The 20,931-nt window shown below is 34.5% G+C and overlaps 1 protein-coding gene across 7 annotated transcripts in view; it reads left to right on the top strand.

The window, feature by feature from the left end:
• ZNF280D (zinc finger protein 280D) overlaps positions 1-20,931 on the top strand; it is a 115,943-nt gene that overhangs the window by 11,676 nt on the left and 83,336 nt on the right. For 4 of the 7 annotated variants that reach the window (XM_058541653.1, XM_058541650.1, XM_058541655.1 and 1 more), the window contains exons 2-6: positions 8,875-8,920; positions 9,033-9,101; positions 13,450-13,596; positions 16,203-16,268; positions 16,369-16,508. In XM_058541653.1, coding sequence (XP_058397636.1) covers positions 9,074-9,101; positions 13,450-13,596; positions 16,203-16,268; positions 16,369-16,508 — 381 coding nt within the window. In that variant the 5' untranslated portion in view covers positions 8,875-8,920; positions 9,033-9,073. Of the gene's footprint in view, positions 1-3,562; positions 4,112-8,874; positions 8,921-9,032; positions 9,102-13,449; positions 13,597-16,202; positions 16,269-16,368; positions 16,509-20,931 lie in introns of those variants that run through there. The other 3 variants (XM_058541652.1, XM_058541651.1, XM_058541654.1) reach the window with 3 other exon arrangements.

The raw sequence follows: 20,931 nt of genomic DNA, 5'->3' as shown, positions 1-20,931 counted from the left end.
GTATGCATTTAATTAATGTTGGCTAATGGTAATGATAATTGTTATTATAAATAATAGTTTATAATTATAATAACTTGTAGTATGTAATGAATTAAGTAGTTGTGTTGAAGCTCAAGATTAGGAATTAAATTCTCTAGTTTACTCAAAACAAGTAAATATTACTAGTATTGTTATTGTTATTATCACTCGACCCACAAAGAACAAGTCACCCTCTTTCCTTCTTTCTCATGATAAACTTTATTTATTTATTTATTTTTTTTGTGAGGAAGATCAGCCCTGAGCTAACATCCATGCTAATCCTACTCTTTTTGCTGAGGAAGACCGGCTCTGAGCTAACATCTATTGCCAATCCTCCTCCTTTTTTTTCCCCCAAAGCCCCAGTAGATAGTTGTATGTCATAGTTGCACATCCTTCTAGTTGCTGTATGTGGGACGCGGCCTCAGCATGGCCGGAGAAGTGGTGTGTCGGTCTGCGCCCGGGATCCGAACCCGGGCCGCCAGTGGCAGAGCGCATGCACTTAACCGCTTAGCCACGGGGCTGGCCTTCTCATGATAAACTTTAAAATATGTGTAACAGCTTTCACTTCTACCATCCTGCCCCATAGTCTCATGTTTCCTAGGTTAATTATCTTTTGCCCTTTAACCTAGACGAAGCTCTACTTCTAATTCCGTGTAGTGGACATTTGTTGTTTTTGCTACCCAGCATCTATCCACGCTTACCTTGTCCTTTGGGGAACATCCCCTCCTCTAGTCTTTATCTTGATTTTTTTTGGGTTGAGTCTCTACCTCTGGTTCCAGGGGGAGCATATGATCTAGGACTAAACCTATCACAATCCCTTAACAATAAAGATTGGCTTAGGGAAGGGCATATGACTTCAGCCAAGCCAATCAGCTCCAATCAGAGCTGGTCCTCTTACCATTATCCTGGACTTCAATCTTCGAAGGTGTTAAGTTGGAGCTGCTGCAGTCATTCACAGTGGGAGACCCTTTCTGAGGATAGAATCAACATAGAGGAAGCGAAGCTCACGAATGGAGAGAGAAAAATCACGTTCACATATCATTGTTTAAATTGTGCCTGTAGCTGTTTCTATAAATAAGCCAATAAATTCTCTTTCACATAAGCCAGTTTGAGTTGGGTTTTCTGTAACTTGTAGTTGAGTCATAGCCAATACACAGTATTCCAAGTGGAGATTGATTAGGACGGACTAGAATAAAACCACCATCTCTTTGATTTTAGACTCAAATTCAGAATTTGTTTAAGACTCAAATTCTGATTTTAGACTCAAGTCACTGTATCACAAACCTGATCATATCAATTCCTGCTTAAAATCCCCTCAGTGGCTTTCCATTGCTCTTAGGATAAGGAGAAAATTCCTTAACGTGGTCTCCAAGGTGCTGCGTTTGTTTGACTTCTATCTTACCTCCTACTGTATACGCTCTTGCATCTTTTCCAGTCACACTGGTTTCTTTTCAGTTTCTCATATTTGCTGTGCTGTAGATCTTTTGCGCATGCTATTTCTTCTGCGTGGAATGCTCTCTTCCCTCTCTTGTTTGCCTAGTTAACTCCAACTCATTCTTCAAACAACAACAGAATCATTGCTTTCTCAGGGAAGCCAGTTTTGATTGTTAACTAGACCTAATTTCCTTACTCTGAGTTTTTAAATTCCATACCCATAGCCTTCATAGCACTTATCATTGTCAATTTACATTTCTTTTATGAGTGTTTGTTGCTGGTCTAGACTATAAGCTTAATGAGTGCAAGACCTGTGTCTTAATTTTTGATCATCATTGTATTCTTGCCTGGTACAATGTCTGGCATGTAGTACATGTTTATTATACTTTTTTTTTTTTTTTTGGTGAGGAAGATTAGCCCTGAGCTAACATCTGTTGCCAGTCCTCCTCTTTTTGGTGAGGAAGATTGGCCCTGGGCTAACATCCGTGCCCATCTTCCTTTACTTTATATGTGGGATGCCTGCCACAGCATGGCTTAATAAGCAGTGTGCAGGTCTGCGCCTGGGGTCCTAACCTGGGCTGCCGGAGCAAAGCGCATGAACTTAACCACTATGCCACCAGGCCAGTCCCTAAATATACTTTTTAAATGAATGACCTTCTGACTCACTGTATCTCTGGTTACCAAAACTGATAAGTAGTACATCTTCAATTTGTATTTTTGTAAATTTTGTTTTTTGAGCAAATACAAAACTGTTATTTTATGCTAGATTTTACTGTTCATTCTAGCTTGTTGAGTTATTTTGAAAGCCTCATTTGTTATTTAACGTCCATTATACTATTTACTCTTCTATAAATTTAATCTGCACACAGTATGTCCTTTATCCAAATCATTGCTGTGGATATTGCCCTTTGTTAAGACATATAAAGCATTGGAATGCCCTTCATATCCCTGAATTATAACCCTATCTGTATTTTTAATCACTATTATTATCCATTGCTTCACATACCAAACTGATGAGTGGGATTGGGGGTAGGGCAGGGGAGGGAATAAGGATTCATACCTTTTACTCACACAGTTTTGTATATTTGAATCATGTTCAGTGAACATTTTTACTTAAGGAAAAAAACACTAATGAAAACATCTTTCCTCTAAGGATTAATGTGTATGTTTCTTCCATGGTAGGGCATTTACAAATCCCCCAGCTAGATGTGATTGTTTTTCAACCTCCTAACCTAGAGATTCTTAGCCTTTTTGTTTCATAGAGCTTTGTGAGAATTTGATGTTCCCAGAAAATGTGCAAGTATGCACAACATTTTGCACGTTTCTTATGTCTGTGGTTCCCCCAACACCTTATCAAGAATCTCTGCTATAGCACTTTTAATATTTATTATTATAGCTACCATGCCCTGTTTTGTATGACAGTTATGTATTTATCATAATCCCCCTACTAGACAGCTTCTTGAGGTAGGGACTTTTTTCAAATCCTGTGCAGCATCGAGGATTGTGCCTTGCATTAGATAGAAAATGATTGTGTATTATTTTTTTAAAGTCTTAATTGTTTATATTATGAAGGATTTTAATTGTTTATATTATGAAGGATTTTTATTGTCTTTAGAAAATCCTCATTAAGCTTACTAACTTGGAGAATTGTTTTGGCTTATAGTGGAGGAAAAAAACCTTTTTCTTTGTCCTCGTAGGCTAAGTGCCTGGGACCTGCAAATTAAACTGATAAAAGACAGGTTAACAGAATAGGTATACAAATTTTATTTGATGTTAATATTTTAATTTTTATCTTTATGGAGGTCTTCATAGAGAAAAAAAGAAATCGAAAGAGGTGGTTAGACATGGGGGCTTATGTATCGTTTTAACAAAGGGTGATAAATTTGTGAAGTGGCAGGACAAAGGAAAAGGGGTTTGGTCTTCTAGGAGTGGTAAATTGAGGGGAGGTAAATATATGGGGGAAACTAATGGAGGAAAAAGGGTTATTTTAGTAAGGTTTGTTTGTGCAGACCCATCTCTGTGCCGACTTGCTGCCTCCACTGCTAATGGTAGTTTCTCCTACTCCTGGTATGGGAGAGGGAAGTTTATGTCCTGCTTTTAGACAGATGGGGGAAGGCAGAGAGCTCTTTCTGTGTTTTCTGCTTCTTAGTTCCCTTTAGCTCAAGTGGCATATTTTGGGGTGGCATATTCTGATCCCTTTTAGGCTTTTAGGTAATCCATCTGGATTTCTCCTAATTTCTGTGAATGAAAGTGGGAATTCTTTGATTCTTTACCTTCAGAGAAGGAAGTTTTTTCTGTAAGTTAGGAGGGGGATGGCAGAAGCTGGTCTAATTGTGCTTTGGGCCTTATTGGAAATAGCTAGGGCAACTTCTTTCAGGACTTGGATTTTCCCTGTCCTAGATCTGATCTCATTTTTCCGCTACTTCTTTCAAGGCTAAGTCCCGACCCTTCCCCTTCTCTGTTTGCTTGTTTACTGTTGAGATTCCTGAATGTATAATCTTTTAAAAATGACGTCTGAAATTTTAGGTTTATTTAAAAAATTAAACTGTGTATATCCATATTCTCCCCTTTTTAGGTCCTTTTCTCGTTTTCTTGGAGTGACCATTTTCAGAAGGCAGTATTCTACTTAAAATAAGAATTAGAATCTTTCAGAAACTGGGTGAGATTTGATGAGATGTCTTCTAAAGTTTCTATGGTCTACCAGTATTTTGTTTGCAGTATTTTGGCTGCTAGTGATGAGATGTTTCTAATAGTGTATTTTATGTGGTTGGAATGTGCCCTTTTCAAGAATAAGTCTGTGGTTTTTAACAGTAACAACTGGACTGATTCTAAAAAAGATAGATACTTAGTTTTCTAACCATAAAGCATTAAAAAAAAAAGAGGCATAAAAGGAAGAAATACTGGTTTGAAATTTCATCTGCTTAATGTTTGTAAATAAAAATTTTTAATAAGTTAATTTCTTTATAAAATTTCATATTTAAATACCTGAATTTTATGAAATCAAATTTTAGTTGTGGTCTCTCTTTTAATTATATATGGGTTTATTGCTTACAATTTAAGGTTTCTATTTGTGATGCCAAAGTAGACATCATTGTTCTCTGCTTTTCTAATCCTGTTACAATTAATTTCCATGATGGAATCAATAGGTGATGGATATAAAAGAGTTTTTAAAATGATTCTTCTTCCTCAAAAGGTTGTGTATGTTTTTAAGATAATGAACATTAAATTAAAATTAATTTTCTAGTACCTCCTTGAGATAGTTGGAAATTCTTGAGAGGTCACAAAATCAGGGTTGGAAATATTAGGTTAACCACTTTGAATCCTTTAAGCTCTATTCATTTGGGATTAGAATTCTAAAATTATAGACCTCCATGTTATTATGCCATTAGTGACAGAAACTAAAGAATTGTTTATAAAATGGAATGGAACATAAACCAAAGCATTAAAGTCAGTGGAATGATTTGAATGATTTCTTGGGAAATTTGTGAGAGGAATAAGTGACAGATCTGACTTTTATGAACAGTGTTCCAATGACCCTGTGTCATGCAAATCATTCCACTGGAAAACTCTTCTAAGTATATAAGCAAAATTCTTAAAGGTTTAATGTTTCTCACAGCTAGCATGTTAATCTTAGACTAAATTGATGAATTAGTTGAACTTTATTTTTATTTTGAATATAAATTTTCATTATTTGAAATGATTATATTAATTTTTGTTTTGTATTTTCCCTTTTATATTAATCATATCTGGTGTTGGTGCTGCCAGCTTCTTAGTTAGGATTGCAATCCCCAATTAAAACCTTATTTTTATGATGAGTCAAAAAATGAAGATTAACTTCTAATGTGGTTTCTTGGATTATTTCGTTAACTAACTAACTTTTGGGGTCAGGGGAGATGGAAAACTTAACCATTCACAATATTCCTCACATTCACCTTTGTATTCTACTTACCGCTTGCTCCTTTTTAAAAACGATTTTTTTAGAAGTTAAAATACAGGGATGCATGTAGAATGAAATAGTGTTGTTTTTTTTTAATGGAAATGGTATGACACTTTATCCGAATGTTAATTTTTGTTTTTTTGCAGGCACAGAGTTGCCTTTTGCCAGCAGCTGTTGCTAATCTTCTTCCTTTTTTTCTCCCCTGCAAAGCCGCAGCACATAGCCATGTATAGGTGTAAGTTCTTCCAGCTCTTCTGCCACAACAGCATGGCTACTGGCAGATGAGTGGTGTGGTTCTGCCCCCTGGGAACTGAACCCGGGCTGCGGAAGTGGACTGTGGAGAACTTTAACCACTAGGCCATCAGGGCTGGCTCCAAATGCTAATTTTTACATGTTGGTATTTTTGAATTAGATACTTATTTTATTCTATGATATTAGTAGTATATAATTTAACAGTGTTGGTAAATTGTAGGTATATGTATTATGTTTAATGAGAGTTTAAAATTTTTTATGTTATTTGTGTTTTAACTAGTTTATAAATGCTTCTATAAAATGATGAAAATATGGCAGAATAGATTTGATAACCACATTCCAGAAGGTATATTTATAAAGCTAAAATTTTATCATGAGAAATATTACTGTAATGAAGATCTTGTATAACAAAATGATTTTTAAATGCTCAGCTGATAGCCTGTAAATTGCAGTATAATTAGAAAATTGTGATCAGTTCTTAGAGTTCTTTAAAATGAGATTTAGCCCAGAGTTAAAAATGGTTAAGATTTATTGAGTGATTTCTGTGTGCTAGGCTCTGAGCTATGTGCTTTGTGTATATTATCTCATTTAATCTTCATTATACCTCTATGAAATAAGTTTTGCATATATATATATATTTACTGTATATATACATAGTAAAGCAAGGTACAGAAATTAACTAACTTGTCCAAGGTCATATAGCTAATAAGTGGTTGAGTCAGAATTTGAACCTGGCATTCATTCTTCAAGTTTTACTATTTATAGTTAATAAATGTTTAGAGTATACAGTTCAGTATAAAGTATAGAGCTGAATTAAACCTTAGCAATCGTTCAGTTGAAGAGCACAAGACCCAGAACTGTAAGATGACTTGACTGAAAGTTGTGGGAGTGCTGGGACTATGACTTGGTTCGTCTGGCTTCTAGTCTAGTGCTCTTTTTTATGTGCAGACTCTACAGTTGTGGTTTATGGAATTGCTTAATCTGTTCCCTTATCAGGGAGTAAATAGGACTAGATCTAGTACATAGCACATCTGTGCCATAGTGTGTGCTACGTACTAGATCAAATGCATTACCTTTATTATATAACACAGTGACATTGCATCAGGTGATATCTATCAATGGATAAAAGTGAATTTTTCACACAATTAAAAATTTAAACCCACGTTTTCATTGATTTAAAATTTTTTTGTAGACAAAATCCTTTAAGGTATAGTTGAATTTCAAATATATAAAAGCTGAAACAAAAAAATAATAAAATAGGGAATTTTAGGAATTTATAATTATCTGTGTGGTGTGCAGTCTCCAAAAATGAATGAATTATATTATATTCTAAAAAGTCTTTGATAAGTCAGTTACTTGGAATTCATTTTTTTCCTCCATAGAAATAAGTGTATTAAACATGGAGATGAAATTTCTGTCTGAGTTAGTAGCTGAAGTAGAGTGTTCTCTTTTTCTGGCTATTTTGGGGCCAACTCTGAGCTGCAGAAGCTAGAGACCTTTTGGAGCTTTGGGATCCCTACTGCATATCGTTGCTGGATATTCCACTTCAATGGCAGCTGATTTAATCCTTCATAGAATTCCATGCCTTACTACCAAAATTCTGAAGTGGTGGTTTGAGAAGTTCTTATGGTGATAGTTTTGGCATGCTCCAGTGGTTGAGATGCCAAAGGAATCCATGAAAGTGTTTATTTGTTTATTAACCAGAATGAAATATGGCAATGATTCTTTAGACCAGCATTGTCCAGTAGAAATGTTCTGTGGCTGCACTGTCCAGTATGGTATAGCCACCAGCCACATGTGGCTTTGAGCGTTTGAAATGTGGCTAGTGAAATTGAGGAACTGAATTTTAAGTCATCTCTATAGTCATAGGCTGTGGATATCTTGTTCATATGGACAGGTCATTCATTAATTGAATATTTGTAAATTGAATACTAGTTTTAGAGTTTTGCTAAGAGATATTTATAGGATCACTTAAAAATATTATATACGAGTCTCATAGGCTGTATAATTATGCCACTTAAAAATATTCTGTATTCTTTTTTTTCAGTTATTTTATTGAGGTCATAATGGTTTATAAAAAAATATTCTGTATTCTTAGTAGTGGTAGATTCTTAGTGCCGAGCAAGAATTGTCATATATTTATCTGCTGATATTCACGTAATGCTGATTTTAGTGTAGAGACTAGCTCTATTCAAATAACTGAGTTAAAGAAATTTAAATAGACCGTAGAACTTGGTGAATTTAGTTAAGCACAAGATGCACTAGTGGCTCTTGTGATAGTAGTTCAGACGTTTATAGCAGTAACTTCTAAAATTAAACTAATAATTTTTTTTCCCCATGGACTAATTCAGTCCAAATAATTTGGAAATTAAAATAAAGCAGGAGAACTTGCTTTTGTCAGCCTGAGGATAAAGAGGAATGTGAAGATTGAATTAGCCGTGTATCTCAATATTTTAGGTTTCTGATGTCTGATTTTTAACCTTTTTTGCTTTATAGCTAGAACAGTTTTTAAAAAATTTGTATATGTTATAAAACTTCTGCTGTTGTGTGTGTGTGTCGGAATGCAGCAAACAAATTCTTGTTTTAAATAAAGCAATTCAAGTGGTTTTTTTTTTGATAATGTTTATTTTAATAGCATTTGTTTTCCAAACCTAAAGAATTATAGACATACTAGATTGTAAATTTCTGAAGACAAGGACTATAACATTTTTGTTTTTTCCCTAGAACTTAACACATTGTCTTGTATACAGATGCAATGGGTAGTTATTTTTGAATGAATTAATCTATGATGAAATATATCCAACTAATTTTCTTTTCCTTCTAAGTTTGTTGATAAAAAAACCAGAAAAATATAAAGTTTATTTAAAATCGTTTTCTTATGGAAATAATTACATTTATATCTGAAATGTGAAGAATAGGTAACAGTTAAAGATTAATGTCACTTAGCATTTGATAATTCAGACTTACTAAAACAATATATTATGAGGTGATTACTCATTTTTACATAAGGATGCTTTTAAAAAATTATTTGTAGTTTAATAACTCAGACTTCTTCAAGTACTAAGTACTTAATAGAATCACCATTTTACCTATTACCAAATGTAAAGTGAAGTATATGTATATGTCAAACATATCAAACTTAAAAATTGAGCTTTTTATAGGAAAAAACATTAAATATGTATACATTTAATTTAATGAAATCCACTCTAATACTAAGTATCTTTACTTTATAGGAAGGAAAACTGAGATATAACTTTCTGCCTTGTTTGGAGTCACATGGTGAGTTTGGTGATCAAAATTCGATCCAAGAATTTCTGAATCCCGAGTTTCATATTTCAATGTTTGGCATTCCTTAAAGTGACTCATAAAATTGACTGATATCATGTGTCAGTACTTAGGTGACAATTTACAGAAAGTCAACTCTGCAACTTGATGGGCGACAACCTTTTTCAGCTGAAAAGTAAGTGTTGCTGCCACGACTGGTACTAGTATACGTGGCTTTTGTACTGATAACTTTGCTTTAGGAGAAAGGATGAGAGGTAGGCACATTTTCTTAAAGACAAAAACACTTAAAATTGTTAAAGTAACAAATGCTCACATAAAAACAAATAATGTAAATTACAAAGTGAGTAAAGTAGAAATGAAGTGTTTTCTCCTTATGCCCAGTGATAACTATTATTATCAATTTGGTGTATGTAATCACATATATTTCTTCTATGCGTAGACAAAAAAGAAATTATTTCTAAAAAAAATCATAAAGCTATTATGTGTCTTTTAAAAATTTTTTCTTAACAGTATATCCTGGATATATTGACAATGGCAGTGCCCTGTTAAGAATGAGGACGACCTTTGTCTTCTGTATTAGTTTGCTAGGGCTGCCATAACAAAGTACCATAGACTGAATGGCTTAAACAACAGAAATTTATTTTCTCACAGTTCTGGTGGCTAGAAGTCCAAGTTCAAGGTGTTGGCAGGATTGGTTCCTTTTGAGGGCCATGAGGGAAGGATCTGTGTGAGGACTCTCTCTTTGGCTTATAGATGGCCGTCTGCTTCCTGTGTCTTCAGATGGTGTTACCTCCATGCATTGATCTGTGTCCTAATCTCTTCTTTTAAGGACTCCAGTCATATTGGATTAGAGCGCCCCCAGTAACCTCGTTTTAACTTAGTTACCTCTTTAAAGACCCTGTCTCCAAATAGAGTCACATTGTGAGGTATTGGCGGTAAGGACTTCAACATATGAATTTTGAAGAAACAAAATTCAGCCCATAACATACACCAACTGGAAATAAATGATCCTTTTATTATCAGTATACAAGTTTCCCTAATTTTTAAAAATTAGACATTGCCTGACTTTGCCTAGTTTCCTAGTCCATAGATAATTATATACCATGTGCCTACTGCGTATCTAATGTGTAGAGGGAAATACACTCTCAAGGAGCTCAGTTTGGCCTTGGACATATAATATTTTTAATCATTTGACTTGAAGAACTCTACATAATTAGTAAAACAGTATAGTTTAGAAAAGAAAAGGTTCAGTTCATTTTATTTATGACATTTAGGAAAATGGGAAGGCCCTTTTTTTTTGGTAGGTGGATTACTAAAGATTTAAATAATGTTAGGACAGGAAATTATTTGTAACATACTTTTATAGAAGGGAGAAATTTTTAAAATTTTTAAAAAGATGACTCATAATTTGTTAAGATATTTGCCTTATATGCCATCCCCAAAGCATTGTTTTAATTAGTATCTTTTAAGACCATGATAGAACATTGTCTTAATTTTGAGTGAAAGGTAGAAGTAGCATTAAAAAAATTACCCTTAAAAATGACTACATTTAAATGATAAATTAAAGATATTATTGGGCCGGCCTGGTGGCGTAGAGGTTGAGTTTGCGCATTCTGCTTCGGCGGCCCAGGGTTTGCTGGTTCGGATCTTGGGCGTGGACCTACTCACTGCTCATCAAGCCGTGCTGAGGTGGTGTCCCATATAGAAGAGCTACAACTCTACAACTATGATATATAACTATGTACTGGGGCTTTGGGGAGAAAAAAGAAAAAAGAGGAAGATTGGCAAGAGATGTTATCACAGGGTCAATCTTCCTAAAAAAAAAAAAAAAGATACTATTGTCTAAGCCAGAACTCTGGAGGTTTTTTTTTTTCTTTTGTAGTGTTCCCCATCACATTCCAAATATCTAGTAATGGACCCCTTGTGTCCATCTCCATTGTTATTGCTTTAGTTTAGGCCCTCACTACTGTTTCTCTTCCTGCCCCTCCTCCCCTCCTCTTCCTTTTCCTTCTTCTCCTCCATCTCAGCTTAAAGCAATATATGCACAAAGTTTAAAAAGTCAGACACTCTGAAAAGGCTTTAAATGGCATAACCACAGTTTCTTGAAGGGTGCTTATGTGCATATGCATGTGTGCTGTATCCCTCTGTTGCATAATCAGTTTTAACCATTTTCTAATAATGTTGTATCATGCGGAGTTTTGCTTTCTTACAGCTACTGCTTCCTTCCCTCCAAGTGTCTTTCAATATAATTATTATCTCAATTTTTGGATAAATCCATATTTAGTGTTTTCATTATGATGACCATAATAAATACTGCTCACTGATGAGCATAGTAATATGCTGTTAATATGCTGTTTTACATAGAATAGCATATGAGGGAATACATTTCCTTTTACTTTTTTCCTTTCTTTCTTTTGATTTATCCAGCAATTAATACTTTTCATGTTTTTTCATTTGTGAAGTTTTATTAAAATCTATAGCCAAGTCTTCCCACACTCTTCAGTAGCCTCTCACTTCAGTTTTCTACACAGTAAAACTTGTCAGGTAATTGAAAAGTTTACGTTTTAATCATCTTTTCTGAGGCCGGCCTGGTGGCGTAGCGGTTAAGTTCATATGCTCCGCTTTAGCAGCCCGAGTTTGCTGGTTCGCATCCTGGGCGTGGACCTGCACACCGCTCAACTAACCACGCTGAGGCGGCATCCCACACAGAAGCAACTAGAAGGATGCACAGCTATGACATACAACTATCTACTGGGGCTTTGGGGGGAAAAAGAAAGAAGATTGGCAACAGATGTTAGCTCAGTGCCACTCTTCCTCAAAATAAATAAATAAATAAAAAGTAATAGAATAAATAAAATGTTAAAAAAAAAAAAAGTATTAATCATCTTTTCTTTGGCCTCCCAGAGACATTCCTCCTGAAGTACTGTTCTCCTGATCCAGTCTGGACTGGTTGTTCAACCTCCAGGCCTGTTGAACTTCTGTTGTCCTGGACTTTGTATGGTGTTGAAGGCCATGTTTTCTGCATCCTGTGTGTTCCTCTTTCTTAAGTCTCATGTTTTGGTGGATTCTGTAGTAGCTTCCTGAGAAAGGGTGTATGGGAGATAAATCTTGTGTGATGTTGCTGGTCTTTACTCTCACACTTGATGAAAAGTTTGACTGGGTATAGAATTCTAGATTGAAAAATAATTTTAGTAAGAATTTTTAAAGCATTATTCTACTGTCTTCTAGCTGCTGTTCTTGTTCTTATTATTCTTGACCTTTTGTATATGACCTGTTTCTCCCCACCAACCCCTACAGATCTGAGGATATTCTCTTTATCTCTGTTGTTCTGAAATTTCATGATATGTCTTGGAATAACTTTTTTCTTGATCATTGTGCTGGGTGCTAGAGGAGCCTTTCAACTCAGAGATTTATACCTTCTGATCTAGGAAATGTTCTTGCGTTATTTCTTTGTTAACTTACCTCCTGCTTTTTCTCTATTCTTGTTCTGTAAATTTTATTAGGTGAATCTTGTACCTTTGAAATTGATTTTCTAATAGCCTGTGTCATCTTCTCTGTTTATTTTATATGTGCTTTTCTCTGCACACACATGTGTGTGTGTATATATATATATTTTTTTGCTTAGTTGCATCTCTGGGGACAGTTCGACTTTTTTAAAAAGTGAATTAAAAAATTTTGCCTATATTTTTAATCCTATTTTTTGTTTTCTGAATATAACTTTTTATAACATTCTTTCTTGTCTTATATCTCTAAAGATGCTAATTATATTTTCTCTTAATATTTTTCTTGCCATCTATAATAGCTCTTTTCCTTAGGGTTCTATGTCTGTTTTATTGATTTTGGTCTGAAAGACAGGAGGTTTTCCTAAAATTTCTGGCATTTATTGGTTGTCCATCCATATTTAAGAGTAAGACACTAAAATACTTCCTAAACTCTGTGCTTGGTCAGAACTTCTAGGATGGTGATATTTACTGTATGTTCTTTGGTCTGTTTCTTTAGGTGAGAAATGTCTAATTTGCCCTGAATGGAATAAGTCTCACTTTGTTCCCTTATTTTAGTCTAGCACCTCATCCTTGCTTTGCTCCAGGCATTCCAGAATTTGGTTCAGTTTTTCGAATATATTTCCCACCTGTCGCCTCTTATTCTTAGTTTATCTCCCTTTTGTTAATACTTTTTTTTTTTTTTTCAGATAATGGTTAGGTGCAGTCCTTTTTGTAGATATAATCATATTCCAAACATGTAACTGAAACTCACTTTGACTGTTTTCAAGTTTTCCGTCCACTGTAAATAACTACTGTCAACCATTATCTATCTGTTGTCTTTCTATCTAAATTTTACTAGTTTATATCCTAGAGACCAAGCTCTGAGTTTCTCACTTTTGCTACCATATGCTAACTACAAATACCAATTCAGAAATTGCTATTAGGATTATTAAAGGATATCTTAAATATCATACTGTGTATTACAAAAAATGTATTTATTTTTATTTTTGAAAATTATCTAATTTTCCTTTTGAAAATTAGATAATTCAAAAATGGCAGAACTCTTCATGGAATGTGAAGAAGAAGAGTTGGAACCATGGCAGAAGAAAGTAAAAGAGGTTGAGGATGATGATGATGATGAGCCGATCTTTGTTGGAGAGATATCAAGTTCAAAACCAGCAATTTCAAGTAAGTATTTACTTTTAGTAAGCCAAGTTTTATAGAATAATGTTTCTAAGGGAAAAACTTGTGAATTATCTAATAGGTACTCGATGTCCTTGTTTCTCTGTAAGGAGTTGGGGATGAGAGATTAGGTGGGAGGTCAGTTAAGAATTTGAGAATCTAAGTGGGAATGTGATTGGGGACTTGAGGAAGGAGGTAAGAAGTTAAAATATCAGATGTGAGAAGAAGAAATAGACTAAGATTAGCTGTTGGCATTGGAGGTCTTTTGAGTTTAGAAATAATTTTTAGTGGAGCCGAGTAACCTGTTTATCTGTTTGTTCATTTTTCTTTTTTTTCACTTAAACCAAGAAGTAGAGAAACGGAAGGGTTTAGAATGCTTTGCTTAAAATGTCAGAATATACTAAATATGTTTGTATTAATCTCAGAGGTTCTAACATCCAGGCAACTGCCTCATTGCAGTGTTATCTATACATAGCTACAAAATGTATACGCAGTGAACAATTATACAATCTCTGGCCTGTGTTCTAACAGGGCTTGCAGCTTCCGACCATACCCATCTTCCAGCAACTCGAGTTTATATTCATGAAAGAGTAGGGTATTGCCTGCAGCCACTGTACTTGGATGTTGTAGCAGTTAGTTAACACTTAAATCCTTATGGCTTACTAGCAGAACACCTCCGCACCTTTGTGGATTATTTGATTTCAGTTAGAGTAATTGGATTTGACATTGTTACAATGTTAAAGCAGAGACCAATGACACTTGTTAAAAAGTCCACTCAAAAATGTATGGAAGTGCAGAGAAACACTATACAAATTTCAGGGGAGAAAGAGAAAATAGATCCTTTCCGTTGCATTTACACGTTTGTTTAAGCCAGGAGAATTTCCCAAAGAATGTATCCAGCATACTAATGTTTTTTTACCAAGGTAGTGCTTAAAAGTGTGACTAAGAGAGTACTTTTAAATTTTTTGAAAGCCTGGTTCTTTCTTCTGTTGCTTCTAAACTTGGAGTGGCACTTTTACTCAGTTTTATCAGGGGGAGAATGACTTAAACAATTGAATTCTCAATACCATTTCCTGTGGCAGATTGATAATCTGTCATGGAGGTTCTAAGTAGAGTGCTACTTCGATTATAAATTGAACTAGACATGAAGGCATGCTTGTTGATGATAGTGGAACGTAATTATATATTCTCTTAATTACTGTTTCTAGTCACTGTGATTACTTTATACTGGAATATTACCATATTGTAAAATTATTATTCAAATTCTCTTATTGAAAACATGACAGTTAAGATTCATGTTGAATTTATACTCATTGTAGATGACTGTTTAACAATATTCAACTAGAACAGTGTATATTAGTTTTAAAATAATTCTGTCAAAAAGGAGAGTCACCCCAGTAGAATTTCTTTTCTGAAATGCTAAGAGGAAGAATTTAAATGATTTTATTGTTGTTTATGTGTAAGCCCTGGAATATTTTATATATGGAATCTGAGTTAAATGTTTATATAGAAGTGCCAAAAAGGAGGATAAAAACTTGTGTTTTGTAGAATACAACCACCAAGAAGTACTTTAGCAATAGTTTTTTGATGGTTTGAGTAAATACGCAATCTTAATGAATTTCTTAATGAAAACAGTGTCAAGTTGTTTGAGCAGGTTTTTTTTCAATAAGACATCTGTAGTGCTTAGGTATAGAGCACTGCATTGCCATTATCAGGAAACAACCGTACTTTTGTGTGGCCCTTTATAGAATTATTTTATGGGATTTGGTTCTTTTCTACTATAAGGGGAAAAAAGGAAATTTTTGTGAGGTTTCATGTTTGTGCTTTTACCTTTTTCTAACAATTTTAGGTAAATCCCCAGTCTTCCAAATTTTAGTTTGATTACTGAATAACCCAGAAGTTACAGAGTTCACACGCATGCAAGAATTGGAAACTTTAAATAAACTGATCCTGAAAGTCATATTAGGCTCAGCTGACTTCTGGTGTAGTGGTAGATTTGAAACCCCTTAGGTTATAACATGCTCTGATAAACTGTAGGTTCATTTTAGTCTGCAATCTCTGATAGTTTCCCTTTCAGAACTTCAGAATAATGGTCAGATAATCCAGTGAGACCTCTCATAATGACACACTTCAAGACTTTTAGGGATGTGAATGGGGCTATGGAGGTTGGACAAAGGTTTGATTTTCAGTAATAGGAACTTGAGTGTATGTACAGCCCTGTCATCACTCAAAGAAAGATATATACTTCAATTATAGGTTGTATATGAATATATTTTTGAAAAATTTTCGCTAATTACGTGGCGTATTTCTTTGCCATACAGAAGAAGGTTTGACTTGTATGTAGTCAGATTTATCAATCTTTTACTTCTGGCTTTTGAATTTTGAGTTACTGTTAGAAAGGTTGTTCTTATTCTAGGAAACAAGGTTGGTAATCTTGTTTCTTTAGTAGATAAAGGTATGTATGTTTAAAATTAACTGTATTCTTAAATCAGTGATAACTTAATATACTCCTTCCAGGAATCGGTTTAATTGTTTTCAATTTGTGATTTCTATTATGTTAATATATATTTCATTCAAACAATGAATTTTAAAATAAATATAATTTTTTACAGATATTTTGAATAGAGTAAACCCCAGCTCATATTCAAGGGGAATAAAGAATGGTGCACTCAGTCGAGGTACAGTATTATTTTACTATTTTAATTTTAAAGTGAAGTATTTTGACATCATTGATTATATAGAAATATATTCAATATATTGTGTAATTTTAAAATACAGGTATTACTGCTGCATTCAAGCCTACAAGTCAACACTACACGAACCCAACATCAAATCCAGTGGCTGCCTCGCCAGTAAATTTTCATCCTGAATCTAGATCTTCAGATAGTTCTGTTATTGTTCAGCCTTTGTCTAAACCTGTAAGTGTTTCTGAAACTACACAGTCAGTTCAGGGATACATTGGATATTATTTATCAGTATCAACAATATCCAGTTAAAATTCTGGACTATCATGGGTAGTTATCCAATAGAAGCATAATCAGCATCAGAAAATGTCACCATCCTTATGATAGCACAACCGGTTCCCAAAATAATAACTGTAGGAACTAAATACCCCACCTGTTCATAAATCAGGTAATATTCTTAAATTAAATAGGTACTGTATTGAAAACTGTGCTATCAAAACATGAATAAAATTATAATCAGTAAAGAATATTGCATAATGGCAAACTAAGATTGTAAACTAGGCCAAGTGTTCTTAGTTCGTAATTGGGAAAATTGTTACGAGGCTATCATAGCTTTCTATTCTGAAAACATATGTTTGTAGTTTAGTTAAAGAAAACTCTTAACAAAATGTAATAGTTAATGGTAATAGTTAATATTTATTGAGCTATTAATATGTGTGAGGCTTTGTGCTAAGTGCTATACATAAATTAATCTTATTTAATTCTTAAACATTCCTATGAAGTAGGCACTATTATTATCCCTGTTTTATAGTTAAGGAGACTGAGAGGGGCCGGCCCCGTGGTTAAGTGCGTGCACTCTGCTTCGGCAGCCCAAGGGTTTGTGGGTTCAGATCCAAGCCGTGTACCGATGCACAGCTTGTCAAGCCATGCTGTGGCGGCGTCTCATATAAAGTAGAGGAAGATGGGCACGATGTTAGCCCAGGGCCAGCCTTCCTCAGCCAAAAGAGGAGGATTGGCATCAGATATTAGCTCAGGGCTGATCTTCCTCACAACAAAAAAAGGAGACTGAGACTCAAAGAGGTTATATAATTCACTCAAGGTCACACAGCTGGCAAGTGATAGATCTGGGATTTCAATCCAGCCTAACCCATAGTTTATATGTTTATGCATACATACATACATACATATGTGTTGTGTATAAATGTATACTTTAAAAAAAATGGAAGCATTGCCTTAGTGCAATAGTTTTCAAAGTGTAGTCTTCAGTCTTCTGGGGTTCCTCTAAGACTCAAGGATTTGGGAGTCAAAAATATTGTTATAATAATACAAAGACCATATTTTCCTTTTTCACCATCTTGACACTTGCAATGATGATGCAAAAGCAATGGTGGGTAAACTGCTGGTGCCTTAATATGAATCAAGACAGTGGTACCAAGCTATGCTAGTAGTTTTTGTATGAGCCACTACCATGCACTCACAATAAAAAATATTCCAGTCATACTCAATTTCCTTGATGACATATTCAAAATGTTATTAATTTTGTTAACTCTCTACCCTTGAATATGTGTCTTTTAAAAATATATTGTGTGATGAAATGGGTAGTATACATAAAGCACTTCTATATCTGAAGTATGATGGTTATCTTGAGAAAAAGCACTTGTGTGATTGAATTGTGAACTAAACAACCACTTTTTTAAATTAGAAGACCATTTTTACTTGAGAGAATGACTGACAAACCATGGTGTGTTATTTGTTTCTGTATATCAATATTACCACAAACTTAGTGGTTTAAAACAACACATATTTATTATCTCATAGTTTCTGTGGGTCAGGTCATGGCTTCGCTGGGTCCTCTGCTTCAGGGTCTCACAAAGCTATTCAAGGTGTGGGCTCTGAGGTTGCAGTCTCATCTGAAGCTCAATTGGGGAAGTATCTCCTTCCAAGTTCTCATGGTTATAGGCAGCATTTGGTTCCTTAAGCATTGTCAGACTGAGTGTCTTACTGGCTTTTGGCTAGCTGCTTGCCAGGTGGGTCTTCACAACATGGCTGCCTGCTTCCTCAAAGCCAGCAAGAGAGAGAGAGTCCATAGCAGGATGGTATTACAGTCTTATGTGATATAATCATGTACACAAAATCATCTGTATCCTGTCACCTTTGTTGTATTCTTTTGGTTGGAAGCAAGTCACATGTCTTGTCCACACTCACAGGAAGAGAATCATACACACATGAGTAGACATTTCCTCGAAATTGAACAAAGGGCACCTGTCACTTAAAGGAAAACCACTGATAGAATGCTTCTTGCCAATGATAAAATTTGAGTTTTCAAACAAAAATTAGAATTTTGGAAAACTTGTGTCTGCCACCATGATCTTGACAGTTTCCCAATACTTAAAGACTTTTCTGATAGATATGGTATTAATAAATATGATTTTTTTGATATTGTGTAATGAACTTTGTCAATGTTTGGAATATCTGCGTAATTCAAAGAAATGAATATTTTCCAAATAACCAGTGCATGATGTTACAATAAAATCATGCATGGATAAAAGATCTATTCAAAGTGTAAGGTGGACCAATAGATTTTAATGTAACCAAGTACAAAAATTTCCATGATATGGAGTCAGATTCCACATTGCAACAAACCATTAAGAAAATACCAACTGTTGAGTTTCGGTGTAGTATCAAAGAGGTGTGTCCACAGTTATCATAAATTGTATTAAAATACTCCCTTTTTCAATTACTATATATCTTTATGAAGCCAGATTTTCTTTATAGTTTTCAACCAAAGCAACATGGCCTAACAGATTGAAAGGAGAAGCAGATGTCAGACTACAGAAGTTTTTGATTAAGCTAGACATTAAAGAGATTTGCAGAAATGTAAAACAATGCTACTCTTTTCACTGATTTTTTTTGTGTGTTTGCAAGATAGTCATTTTTCATAAAAATGTTATGTTAATCTGTAATGGGCTTATTGTTATTTAAAATAAAATTAATAAATATTTAAAAAAATTTCTCTGTTTTAATTTCTAATATGGTAAATATCAGTAGATGTAACCCACCTGAATAAAAATTCTTTTGGGTCCTGAATAATTTTTAAATGTATAAAGGGGTCCTGAAACCAAGGAGTTAGAGTACTAAAACAAAAAGTTACCCAAAATGTAAAGATTCTTTGCAATTAGTTGGAATCCAGTTAGCTAAGTGGTTTTCCCATGCTTATCATAAGCTATTTGACGTTGGCCTTAGGGAAATAGTAGTAAATTTTCTTTGAACTGTTTGTTCTTTTGACAGTAAGGGAAACAATTACCAAATTAGCTATAAATTTTCTTGCTAATATTCAAGTTCAAAACCAGAATTGAATCCAAATATTTTTAGTATGAATAATCATTTTCCCTGTATTTCATATCATATTACTATAGGGTAATCTACATATCTGTTAGCACTAAAAATTGATATTTTGAGGTGATATCTTTTATAGAAGAGTTATTAAATTTAATTTTAATTTGCATAAAAATGGAAAGGAAGGCTACAGCCTTTTAAATCTATGGCTAAATAAACTCAACTCCCACTTCCATTTTGAAGATGTTGTACATCATAACAAAAAAGAATATCTTTGGGCAAACACCACCGCCCCCAATCCTTTTCTGTGGTTTCAGCGTTCTGAAATAATAATTAATAGTGATATGAGCCCTGGACTAGTAGTTTAAAAAACTTAGATTGAAGCAAGAGACTTGCATGCTGATTCTACCTTGTTCTTAACTTAAGCATTGTCAAAACCTCTCTGAGCCCCATTTTCTTTATTTCTAAAATGAGAGATTTTACCCAGACCACTAACTCTCAATGTTGGATCCTAAGGTTCCCACAAGCTATTTCTAGTATTTCAAAAGATGAAAAACTACCAAAAATGTAAAGATTCTTTGCTGTTACTTGGAATCAGATTAACTCAGTGGTTTTTTCATGCTTATCATAAGCTATTTGGCATTTGGGGGAAGAAAACTGGAAAAAGAAACTTCATTATTGAATTCAGTTTGATAGATAAAAAATCTTTCCAATGTTGGACCTAGGGAGAGAAAAATAACAAAGTGAGGGGTGGTATCTTTGGTGTTATAAAAGTTAGAAACTAGAGCTTTTTCTAACTCAGAATGTTTTATTTCTCTGGGCCTAGTTTTTAAAGATTTTATTTATTTATTTTTCCCCCCAAAGCCCCAGTAGATAGTTGTATGTCATAGCTGCACATCCTTCTAGTTGCTGTATGTGGCACATGGCCTCAGCATGGCCAGAGAAGCGGTGCGTCGGTGTGCGCCCGGGATCCGAACCCGGGCCGCCAGCAGCGGAGCGCGCGCACTTAACTGCTAAGCCCCGGGCCGGCCCTGGGCATAGTTTTTAAATCAAATCACCTCAATTGGTGGTTCTCAGTCTTGGGGAGTTTTTAAAAGGAGAGATTTTTGCCAGTTGGTCTAGGTGGGTCCTGGAAATGATATGATTTTAAAACTCACCAAATGATTCTATTGTGCAAAGTTTAGAATGACAGAGATGTATTCTGGAATGAATTGAGAATCCTATTTAAGGGAATTTACTGTCGGATTTTGGAAGTTACTTTTTAAATAAATTATGATTATAGTTTTTTATTTTATGTCATGTTTCGTGTGTGTGTGTGTAC

Source organism: Diceros bicornis, chromosome 5 (assembly GCF_020826845.1).
Source record: "Diceros bicornis minor isolate mBicDic1 chromosome 5, mDicBic1.mat.cur, whole genome shotgun sequence".
In the NCBI taxonomy this organism is placed as follows: domain Eukaryota; kingdom Metazoa; phylum Chordata; class Mammalia; order Perissodactyla; family Rhinocerotidae; genus Diceros; species Diceros bicornis.
Note: the sequence above shows the minus strand (reverse complement) of the source record. Positions and strands in the feature narration are given on the sequence as shown.